Below are 12,081 nucleotides of genomic sequence, written 5' to 3' on the forward strand. Positions count from 1 at the left end.
AAAAAAAAAAAAAAAAAAAAGACGAAGGAATAGGAAAGATCACTGAGAATTCCACCAACCCACGGTTCGAAACCCATTGACCTCGTTCCAATCCAAATCACGCTTTAATTTTTCTTCGCCGGGAGAAGATGAAGCCGCGCTTCTCCAATTGATTCAACATGGCTTCTTCTTCTTCATCCCAACGACGCTGCGTCTTCGGTACTCTCTCTCTCTCTCTCTCTCTCTCTCTCTCTCTCTCTCCTTGGATCTCAATCCCTTTCGATTTTTAAAACAATCGATCTTTCATATTTTTTCTCAGTTGGGAACATTCCTTACGACGCAACGGAAGAACAACTCCGAGAGATTTGCGGAGAGGTTGGACCCGTTGTCTCCTTCAGGTCAGTCTCCTTCTTCTTCAATTGGGAACTTAAAATCGTGTTTAGGGTATTAATAAAGGAAGCACCTTTCTTCTTCCTGATTTTCAGATTGGTTACTGATAGAGAAACGGGTAAACCAAAGGGATACGGGTTTTGCGAGTATAAGGACGAAGAGACAGCGCTGAGTGCTCGTCGTAATCTCCAGAGTTATGAAATCAATGGTCGTCAGTTAAGAGTTGATTTTGCTGAGAATGATAAAGGAACCGACAAACCCCGAGATCAGGTTCTACTCCTCTCCTTTTATCTAAATGTCGAAGCTTCCATCTTAGGACAATAAGTTATAACTAAAGGTGGTAACTTTTGATTAAGGGTCAAGGAGGAACTGGTTTGCCTCCTCCTGTTGCTGCTACTGGTATGTTTTTGTCAGTGTTCTAAAAATCGGTTTAGTTGGCGCCTGCTTGACAAATCGGACCTAAAAAGAACAATTATTCTTGAATGGTTTTTTTTTTATATAAAAATTGGTATAGATGCTCAAAAAAACCGGTTTAGGTTTCTGCCTAATCAATAATTTCATGTAAAACGCCTAACTACCACCGCATAGCTATTTCTTGAACATTGGTTTTTGTTTTAGCATGTGAAACTTTACTTGACTAGAACTATCTTTAGAGAGATAAAACTTGTGGTTGTTGTTTGGTGACAGAGTCTCAAAAGCAGGTTGGAGGGGCTGTGGATTCGAGTATGCATCAGCCGGTTGGTATCCACCTTGCTATGCAAGCCGCGTCTGTTATGGCAGATGCGCTAGGTGGTCCACAGGTCGGTTCGCAAAGTACGCTGCTGGTTCCAGCTAGTGATCCCCTGACTCTTCATCTTGCCAAGATGTCTAGAACTCAGCTCTCTGAAATTATAACGTCCATTAAGGTGTGAAGTTGTTCCCTTGATTGTGTATTGACGCATTGTTGAACTCTTGTGTACGAATGGTGTGAATGTGATTGTGACTGTGTTTTTTTTCTTAATGGTCAGTTAATGGCTACGCAGAATAAGGAAGAAACTCGTCAGTTGTTGGTTTCAAGACCTCACTTGCTAAAAGCTGTCTTTCTGGTACTACTTTCACATCTCCTGATTCTCCAAATCATTTTTCTCTTGTGCAATCTTTGTATTCCCTTAACTAGATGAGTCGATCTCCCAGGGTGTTACATTATGTTTTGTACACCATCTTTTGAACCTATACCTTCTCTGCTATTGTAGGCACAAATAATGCTTGGAATTGTGAGTCCACAAGTCGTAAGTTTCCATCTCTCTGAATAGTTTTGTGCGTCTTCCTTATCTATCTATCTGCTATTTCTTAAGAGGGCTGTTTCCATTCTTGAATTGTGCAGTTACAGACGCCAAATATTGTCCAGGCCCCAAACCATATGACAGGGTCTTCAATTCAAGACACACATCTCTCTGGATCTAGTCAAAGCCTTTTACCACCACTTGCACAAAGGCCTCAACAGCTAAACCGCCCTCCCCATAGTCAGTTTCCTGTTCAACAGTCTTCTAAACAACCTTTTAGTCAGATTCCACAACCAGGTGTGAATCCTCCTCCTAGATACCAAGTTAAAGGTCTCAGCGAAACCGCTTCTCCATTCCAACGCCAAAAACAAGTGGTTCCAGCTTCTAATGCTATCCAACCATCTCAAGTACCTCGGCCACCATTAACAAAATCTGCGATGCAGGTTTAGTGTGGACTATATGATCCTTTCCATTACGTTCTTACTTGTATTTGTCTTATAGAGTCTCTCTAAAGATTACTTCACGTCTATACTTTACAGCAAGGTGGGCAAATGGCATCACTAAACTATGGCAAAAGAATAAACAATGAGGGACCTCATGAATCAATAGATAGACCATCGAAGATGATGAGAGTGGACGATCGGAGAAACCCTCCATTTCATACAGGCCATGCGTCTAATTCAATGCTTCCAAATCCATTACAGCTACAAGAGAAAGCGCCTCAGGTATAAACCAATTTCACATAATTTGGAAGCTTAATTGGATGAGAAAATCGTTGATTGATTTATCTTTTTTTGGTCTAGGCGCTTCTGTCCCCGGATGTTCAGTCAACATTGCTCCAGCAAGTGATGAACCTTACGCCGGATCAGCTGAGGATGCTGACCCCAGAACAACAGCAAGAGGTGGTGAAGCTGCAGCAAGCTCTCAAGCAACAGGACCACGTGATGCAGCCTTCATAGCTTTGAGGTTGTTCTCTTATATGCAAATCACCATAGAAAGAAGAAGGCTCTCTCTCTCTCTCTCTCTCTCTCTCACACCTGAAATTGGAGAGTGTGTATTATTAGTGTAAGCATTAATTTGTCTTATAGAAGAACTGTGCAGCCATCAAAATATAAAGGAAAAAGAGAAAGTTATACGTCCAAACAACTGTGTTCTATCTCTTTCCTTCTCTTGTTATTTCGTCTTTTGTTTTCTGCTCAAGTCAAACTCTCCTCCATTCGTTTTCATCATGTGGACACTACTAGTTTGGTCATTGGTGAAGATTTTTAGTACCTTTAGTGAATAAAACATTTTACTTCTTCAATGAATAAGAATTGCGACTAAGCTTAAAAATATGCAAATGAGATTACATAAAACATTACAGTACTGCGGTTGAATAATAAATCACATGTATACTGTCTGTAAAATGTAAAAAGTCTTTATGATATATTTGGCTTCAACTGATTTCTAATGGGTATGGACTAAATTCATCTGCATGATGTGCCTGGTCAGTTCTTGCATTAGCTTCTGTTCAATCATTCAATTTGAACCAACTTAGTTAGCTATAGCAGAAGATGGTTGGTCAGCATTTGCGTTAGAACAAAATGTTGGCACAGTTGTTTATCTAGTGACTCAAACTAAGCCATTGTTTGAGCTAAAGTTTCAACTGCAACATATGCAGCCGAAGAGAATCCAGACGTTCATCTAGGACAGCTCAAGAGATTTTCTTTGCGGGAGCTACAAGTGGCAAGCGACGGTCACAGTAACAAGAAACATTCTAGGAAGAGACGGGTTCGGGAAAGTATACAAGGGCCGTTTAGCCCGATGGAACTCTTGTTGCTGTCAAGAGACTGAAGGAGGATCGTACCCCAGGCGGAGAACTCCAGTTTCAGACAGAGGTGGAGATGAATAAGTATGGCAGTTCATCTATACCTCTCGAGATTACAAGGTTTCTGTATGACAAGCGTTGTTTCTTGTTTAGGTGGAAAGGGTTGTTGAAGGAGAAGAAGCTAGAGATGTTGGTGGATCCTGATCTTCAAACGAACTATGAAGAGAGAAGTATAACAGGTGATTCAAGTGGCGTTGCTTTGCACGCAAGGCTCTCCAATGGAAACGACCAAAGATGTCAGGTTGTTTGTAAGGATGCTTGAAGGAGATGGGCTTGCTGAGAAATGGGACGAGTGGCAGAAAGTTAAGATTTTGAGGGAAGAGAACGACTTGAGTCCTAATCCTCACTCTGATTGGATCGTTGATTCCACTTAAAATCTGCACGCTGTTGAGTTATCTGGTCCCAGATAAAACACAAACATACAAAATTAAAATAAAAGTTAGGTAGCCTTTTAACCAGTAGCTGGATCGATCATAGTCTAAAGATGTCTGTTGTCTCTAATGTAAGAACAAGAATGTTATCATCTCACACTACTCAACTCCAGCAACATTGTCTTAAAACCAATTCAAAAAAAAAAAAAAAAAGTTAAGCCTTAGAATTAGGGATTAGATGGCCACAACTGTTAATTACAGTCTAAAGTTTTCACTCAACTCATCCAATCACGGACCAAAAGACTAATGTTAACCACAACACAACTAATGTTTCCTCGGCCGTCCTCTCTTCCTGGTCGGCTTCTGGACATCCTCTTTTGCTCCTCCTTGTCCACTAACCGACGATTCAACCACTCTACTGGACGAACCTACCTCCACCGCACTCCTCTTGTTGATGGAATCATACTCTGTATTTGGCCTCTCTCTTAACCTCTCCACGGACCACTCCTCATTTTTACTCGGAGAAGAGATAGGCATTATCATGCCATTACTCGCATCGCCAGAGGGTAACAACTCTTGATCCTTCAACACCATGACGCCGTCTTCATCAACCTCAGCAACATGTTTGTCCTTCCTGACCTCCTCCTGGTTTGGAAACGAGGCGATCAGTTTCAGAGCGGCCTTAGCCGCAGCGACAGCTCTAGCAGCAGCGTACGCTTTGGCATTTGCGTTAGCTCTGGCCGCCTTTGCAGCTGCAGCGGCGGCCGTAGCAGCCGCAGAAGCAGACCTCGACGCCTCCGCGATCTCTTGAGGGGGGTTTTCAAACTGCGAGGCTAACAGCTTGTTGAGATGGTAGTAGACAATTGCATTGTTGGTTTCATTACGGAGCACATTGGCGTTGACATTGAAGGAGGGTTCCATTAATCTCTAAAACCTAATCAAGACAATTATGCAAAACCCTATTTCATCAAATCAGATCTTTCCTCGAAGGATAATTCACGCAAAAGGGAGGAAGAGAGAGGTATAATTTAATAAATAAAGTGATGCATTTTCTATAAAAATCAATGGAGTGGGCTATAGAGTTTACCTTGGAAGAATGAGCCTGCGGAGTGAAGGAAGAGGGAGGTGAGATGATAGGTGAAGATAATAAGAGAAGACTGCCACAATTAGGGTTTTTGATGATTAGGGGTGTCAAAATGGGTTGTCCGCCTTCAATTGGGCTTGTCTATACGAGTTTTCTTTTAGTGGACTGAATTGGTTAGTCTGTAATGGGTAACGATCCAAAAAAGTAAAATCCGAAAGAGAAACAGATTTGTTTATTAACGACTCGATTTAACTTCGGCCGTAACTGTTTGCATATCTTTAAATAGATTCTGAATTGTTTTTATAGACTAAGATAGTGATACTGTAATGGGTAACGATCAAAAAAGATGAAACTCGATAGAAATAAATCAGCCTATCAAAGACCCAAATCATCTTCAATTGATATTTGATGATTAGGACTATTAGATGGGTTGTTCGCATTCAGTTGGGCTTGTTTTTATGCGTTTTAAATTTTTTAGACTGAATAGTTTCATTCGTAATGGATAATGATCCAAAAAATAAAAGTAGATAGAAATGTATATGTCTATTAAAGATCCAATTTAACTTTGAACTTGAATGTTTACATATCTTTGAATAGATTCCAAATTCTGCATTTTAGTTTTTTAGCTTTTTTGTTACTAGAGTAGTTTTAGGTTTTTTAAAAACTTGAATAGAAATTTGTGTAGTCTTTGGATTTATAGTTTTTATCCACAGTTAGAAATAATGTGCATTTAGTTTTAATATTTCTCTTTTAAAAATTACTAAATAAGTTTATGAAATAAAATATCATCATTTTAAAACACCATTAATACAAATGATTGTAGAAATGTTTACATATATGGAAATTGTGTTTTTTTTTCTGTATGTAGAAGTATCAAAACTTTCTTTTTATATAAAATGATTTTTCAAAGATTGGTTTATAAAATAGTCATATTTTCCAAAAACAAAAAAGGTAGGGGAAACAATGAAAATATGCTAAGGAAATTTACTCAAAAACATAACAAAAGTGCTCTTTCTGTTTAGATAATGATTTCAAACTTGTTTAATCTTGAATTGGAACCAAGACAACAAAAATTTGATTCTAGGTTTTATAAAAATTACTTTGATGAAATGTATATATTGTATATAAGAAAATTGAAGAAATTGCTGGATTTGGGATTAAGCTCTGCAGATTATATGAATTTGTTTTATTTGATTTCTCCTAAAACTGGCATTTTTTGACAATCACTTATATAAATTCATAGAACTATTCGAATGTTTTTTAAGATATAATAAATCTCAATCTTTGTTAATTTATTATTTTCTAATTATTTTAAAATTGGTCTATTTAATAATGAAAATATCACAATATTATAAACCAACCAACTTTTGAAAAACTATGTTTCTTAAACCGTGAAAACCCTAATTGTCCAACATTTTGAACAGTTAATATATATAGTGTTTTTTTATAAAAACAAAAAGCTCAACGTACAAATAATGAAAAATAAGATTTCAGTTCTAATAAAATGATAGTTTTCATCAAAACAATAAAATAATAAGCTGTCAAAACTACAAATTTATATTTCCATCAAAATTTAATGACAATGTTTAAACTGTAAAATTATATCAAACTGTAAAGTTGCACTATCACACCAAAACTACATAATTATAATATTTGTAAAGATACAGAATTATTTTTTCAAACCCGTAAAACCACAAAATTATGTATTCTGTTAAAATCGTTTAAACCATAAATTATCTATTCATTTAAAACTGCAAAATTCCATTTTTGTGAAGATAGTGAAATTTTTTTCTCTCGCCAGAACTGCAAATTGAAATTTTTCTCACGGAAACAAAATTTATAACCAATAGCCAAACCCACATAATTATGTTTTCCATCAAAATTCTAAAACTCTAAAATTCTGCCAATATTGCAAAAGTTGGAGTTTATGATTCATTTTGTTGTTGATGTAGATGAAAACGGCTCTATTCGTTAGGAAAAAAAAAACGAATCCATTCACACGTTCATTAACGATCCAATTTATATTCGGCTTTAATTATTTGTATATCTTTGAATAGATTCTGAATTATTATAGACTGAATTAGTTAGTTTGTAATGGGTAATGATCTAGAAAATACATTTGATAGAAATGGATCTGCCATTAATGTTCCAAGTCATCTTCAAGTGATATTTCGTGATTAGAGCTATTAAATGGGTTGTCCGCGTTCAATTGGGCTTGTCTATATGCTCTGTTATTTTTTGGATTAAACTCGTTAGTCTGTAATGGGTAGCAATTCAAAAGATAAAAATAGTATGGATATGTCCATTAATAATCCAGTTTAACTTTGATCTTGATTGTTTGCATATCTTTGGATAAATTTAAATTGAAATTCTGGCTTTTAGGTTTTAGTTTTTTTTTGGTTATTAGAGTAGTTTAGGTTTTTAAAAACTTGAATCATAGTTTTTTTTATCTATAGTTACAAATTATGTGCTTTTAGCATTTAGTTTTAATATGTCCCTTTTAAAAAGTACTAAATAAGTTTATGAAATAAAATATCATTAAGAACTAAACTATAATATTATATATAACTTTGATGAAAATAATAGCCATCTCTGATAAAATATGTATATATATATTATATTTATATCATAATTTGTTTCCTTCATATTTATATCATAATTTTAAACTGCATAAATAAAAATGATTGTAGAGATGTTTACATAAATGGAAATTGTGTTTTTTTTCTGTATGTAGAATTATGAGAACCTTCTTTTTATATAAAATAATATTTTAAAGATTGGTTTAGAAATTGGTTTAGAAAATAGTCTTATTTGTCCAAAACAAAATAAAATAAAATAAAATATGCTAATGGAAATTTACTCAAAAACATAAAAAGTGCTCTTTTTGTTAGATAATGATTAGGAACTTGTTTAATTTTGAATTGGAACCGAGACAGCAAAAAAAATATTTCTCGGAGAGGTCGCACTTCCTTTGTTGAAATAAGTACAAAAGATTTGATTCGAAATTGTATAAGAATTACCTTAACAAATCTCATAATTGTATAAAATAAAAATGAATAATTTTCTGGATTCAGGATTGATCTCTGTAGATTACATAAATCTGTTTTATTTGTTTTCTCCTAAGACTAGTAATTTTTGACAATCGCTTAGATAAAATCATGGTATTATTCATATGTTTTTAAATATAATAAATCTCAATCCTTGTTGAAATAAGTACAAAATATTTTATTCGATATTTCATAAGAATTACCTTCATAAAATCTCATAATTATATATAATAAAAATAAATAATTATCTGGATTCGCTATTGATCTGTGTAGATTACATTAATCTGTTTTATTCGATTTCTCCTAAGACTAGCATTTTTTGACAATTGCTTAGATAAAATCATGGTATTATTCATATGTTTTTTAATAAAATAAATCTCAATCCTTGTTGAAATAAGTACAAAATATTTGATTCGATATTTCATAAGAATTACCTTAATAAAATCTCATAATTATATATAATAAAAATAAATAATTATCTGGATTCGGGATTGATCTCTGTAGATTACATTAATCTGTTTTATTCGATTTCTCCCAAAACTGGTAGTTTTTGACAGTCGCTTAGATAAACTCATGGTACTATTCATATGTTTTTAAATATAATAAATCTCAATTTTTATTAATTTTATTATCTTCTAATTATTTTAGAATCGATCCATTTAATCATGAAAATATCACAATATGATAAACCAACCAAATTTTGAAAAACTATGTTTTTTAAAAGCGTTAACAAAACAATTTGTCCAAAATTTTGAATAGTTAATATATATATAGTGCTTTTAGAAGAAAAAAAACACAACCTACAAATTATGAAAATAATAAGTTTTCAGTTTTTATAAAATAACAGTTTTCATCAAAACAATAAAATAATATTCTGTCAAAACTTCAAATTTATATTTCCATCAAAATTATAAGAGAATGTTTAAACTGTAAAATTATATCAAACTGTAAAGTTACAATATTACACCAAAACTACAAAATTATAATATTATTAATAAATATAGAATTACTTTTTCAAAACTCTAAAACAACGAAATTATATATTCTGTTAAAATCGTTATAACCATACAATTATCTATTCATTTAAAACTACAAAATTACATTTTTCGTTCAGATCGCAAATGATTTCTCTAGCGAGAACTGCAAATTTAAATTTTTCTCACTGCAACAAAAATTATATTTAATAGTCAAAACCCACAAAATTATGTTTTCCATCAACATTCTAAAACTCAAATTACTGCTAAATTGCAAAACTTGGAGTTTATGATTCATTTTTGTTGTTGCCTTCTACAGTGGCATCCGAGAGAACACATTGTGTTGGTATTGGAAATGGATTGCATCCCGCCACAAGGCCCATAAAATATAAAGTTTGGCATGCTAAGCCACCCCATGACATTAGTTTGGCTAAGCAGTCCCCGACCAAAAGCTCTAGCTCGGCTCAAGACCACCTCAATCGACTCATCGAAGAAAACACATCAGCTCGGCTCGAAGGCCCAGTTGCTCGGCCCAAGATCAAGCCCATTAGGACATGACGACCTAAGGCAATGGGAAAGAGAGGCAGCTTATATAAGGAAGAAGAGGACCAGCAGGGGGATCCAACATTAACATACATATACTTGGCGGCTAGAAATTAGGGTTTTATTCACTTGTATTCTTGCCGACTTGTACTTTCCCGGCCAGCTCATCGAACACCGGCTTACTTTTCCATTTGTTTCCTCATTTGTAAACTGAACCTTTTCCCGATCAATAGAAAAACGCCTTTGAACTAACCCACTGACGAGTTAGGTCTTACCGTACTAGTCCCGGTCAAACTCGGTTCAAACAAGTGGGTGGATCAGAAGATTGTTCTCTATGGCGTCGGAATGCTGATAAAGAGGCCTATCTTAATATGTTTTCTGGTCACAATCAGAGTTTTACTTGCGGTGACTTCACCCCTGACAGTATCTATATAAGTTTCTGCCCCCAGTATGCTTTTTTTTTTTTTTGCTATAATCCCCCAGTATGCTTTATGTGGATTATATAATTAAGCCTTTCCTTTGCTTGCCTCATGTGAATGTGTGGAGTTTTCACCAAGCTCTGCAACCATCCCTACGGCTGCAACAGATGGAATTGTCAAGACACTTATAATCGGGGATCTGCAACATTCAACTCCCAGGTTCAACTGCTGTATAAACCTCTTGTAGATTTTTTCTTATGCTATAAAATACAGAAAAAAAAAACAGAGATTGAAATGGAAACAACAAGCCCTTCTTCTTCTCTCTTTTGTTACAGGAAGGTGTGACATGCGTGGCTTGGATAGGATCTTCAAGTCCTTTAATGCCAACAAGTTTAAAGAACTACCTGACATAGAGGTTCTGCAATATTAATCTTAGATGACTGATGCTGTAAGCTTGTAGTTTCTCTGATGATATAATAAAAAAACAGAGAAAGCAACATGGCCTTCTTCTATTACAGGAAGGTGTAACATGCATGACTTGGATAGGAAGTTAGGAACCATGTACTATTATTACCTCTCGTATTGGTTCGGACATGTGTGATTATCTGATGAGATGATAACATTCTACGTTTCATTATTATCAATAGCTTCTATGCAATATCAACTAGCAGTGTGGCCACTCATTATCAATATTTTCATTAGATTAAATTTATAACTAGAATATTTACGCCAGATCCCTTTGTTTGATTAAAATTTTATTTTTATTTCATAATGTATATATTGTAGAATTCATGAGAAAAATGCTAAAACGGTTATGTTGGAACTTGGAAGTAAATGAGACTGAACTATGTGGTTGTAACAAAGAGTAGGGACTTCATTAATAGCAAGGTCTCTAGGAGTCACACTTGATGGCAGGTAGGACTTGATGAGAGTTTGATGATAATGAGTCGTCATAGACATATGTACCTTCACATAAGTTCATCTATATGCCAGTGTATCGTTAAAATTTGAATTTAGAAAAAGAAAAAAAAAAGAATTTAGAAATAAGAACCAAACATTTATAAGAAGATTCAGATGAAGGGATAAGGATCAAAGAATGCGAAAGCCTTTTGAAAAGAAAAGGATGAATCATGTGAATCAAACACTATTTCATTTAAAATGTTACTCTCACTCACGTTATATATCTTAATTTAACTTCATCTCTTCATAACATTTTCTACCATTCAGAAGAGTTTTTATATGAGAACCCAAATCATAACTAAAATTTTCAAATGAAATTGGTATCTTTAGTCGCGATTCTTCTTCTTCATCTCTTTGTTATTAATAGTTTCCGACTGGATTGTGAGTATTATTTGGCAGTAACATAATTCAATATTAAAGACGATCAGAACTATTAATTATACACTACAAGAAAACAGCGGCATACTGAGGGAAAAAATCGTCGGTATGTCGTCGGAATAACGCTATTCCGACGACATACCGACGAAAAAAGTCCTCGGAAATAACTCCTCGGAAATTCATCTTTCCTCGGAAATCCCTCGGAAATTTCCGACGGAATTCCGAGGAAATGAATTTCCTCGGAATATTCCGAGGACTTTTTTCGTCGGAAATTCCTCGGAATATTCCGAGGAATATGTCGTCGGAATATTCCGAGGGATACACTTCCTCGGAATATTTCCAAAATTCAAAAAAAAAATTATAAATTTATTTTTTTAAATTGAAATTCAAAAATATATAATTAAAATTGAAATAGAAAACATATTTAAAATACAAAAAATAATAAAATAGTTTTTATAAATAAAAAAATGTTTTATAAATACAAAATTAGTTTTAATAAATATAAATATTTTTATAGATATGAAATCATCTTTTTATAAATACAAAATAGTTTTTATAAATACAAAAAATAATAAAATAGTGTTTATAAATCAAAAAAATGTTTTATAAATACAAAATTAGTTTTAATAAATATAAATATTTTTATAGATATGAAATCATCTTTTTATAAATACAAAATAGTTTTTATAAATACAAAAAATAATAAAATAGTGTTTATAAATAAAAAAAAATATTTTATAAATACAAAATTAATTTTAAAATATGAAATCATCTTTTATAAATCCAAAAATCAAATTTATATACAAA

The 12,081-nt window shown here is 33.7% G+C and overlaps 2 protein-coding genes across 3 annotated transcripts; one reads left to right on the forward strand and one right to left on the reverse strand.

Moving 5' to 3' along the window:
• The first annotated feature begins 20 nt into the window (after positions 1 to 20).
• LOC106322718 (cleavage stimulating factor 64-like) lies at positions 21 to 2,857 on the forward strand. Its single transcript, XM_013760839.1, has 10 exons — positions 21 to 198; positions 299 to 377; positions 465 to 639; positions 726 to 768; positions 1,057 to 1,274; positions 1,377 to 1,454; positions 1,602 to 1,637; positions 1,733 to 2,074; positions 2,171 to 2,356; positions 2,435 to 2,857. The coding sequence occupies exons 1-10, from the start codon at positions 159 to 161 to the stop codon at positions 2,588 to 2,590; spliced, it is 1,353 nt and encodes a 450-aa protein (XP_013616293.1). The 5' UTR covers positions 21 to 158; the 3' UTR covers positions 2,591 to 2,857.
• Positions 2,858 to 3,999: 1,142 nt separating this feature from the next.
• LOC106325129 lies at positions 4,000 to 5,041 on the reverse strand. 2 transcript variants are annotated; one of them, XM_013763153.1, is made up of 2 exons: positions 4,957 to 5,041; positions 4,000 to 4,803 (listed from the first exon to the last, which is right to left on the reverse strand). In XM_013763153.1, exon 2 carries the CDS (start codon positions 4,788 to 4,790, stop codon positions 4,194 to 4,196), a length of 597 nt encoding a protein of 198 aa, XP_013618607.1. In that variant the 5' UTR covers positions 4,791 to 4,803; positions 4,957 to 5,041; the 3' UTR covers positions 4,000 to 4,193. The 2 variants fall into 2 exon arrangements, with proteins under 2 accessions (XP_013618607.1, XP_013618609.1); XM_013763155.1 differs by having other exon boundaries at positions 4,000 to 4,828; positions 4,957 to 5,024.
• Between the last annotated feature and the right edge of the window lie 7,040 nt (positions 5,042 to 12,081).

This window comes from Brassica oleracea, chromosome C2, assembly GCF_000695525.1.
Source record: "Brassica oleracea var. oleracea cultivar TO1000 chromosome C2, BOL, whole genome shotgun sequence".
Classification (NCBI taxonomy): Eukaryota; Viridiplantae; Streptophyta; class Magnoliopsida; order Brassicales; family Brassicaceae; genus Brassica; species Brassica oleracea.

Bases quoted from the DNA above. Each gene is read 5' to 3' on its own strand.
- LOC106322718 (XM_013760839.1), top strand. From the start codon at position 159: ATGGCTTCTTCTTCTTCATCCCAACGACGCTGCGTCTTCG. The intron at 1,275-1,376 runs GTGTGAAGTTGT...CTTAATGGTCAG, and splicing joins AAATTATAACGTCCATTAAG to TTAATGGCTACGCAGAATAA. The intron at 2,357-2,434 runs GTATAAACCAAT...TTTTTGGTCTAG, and splicing joins TACAAGAGAAAGCGCCTCAG to GCGCTTCTGTCCCCGGATGT.
- LOC106325129 (XM_013763153.1), bottom strand. From the start codon at position 4,790: ATGGAACCCTCCTTCAATGTCAACGCCAATGTGCTCCGTAATGAAACC.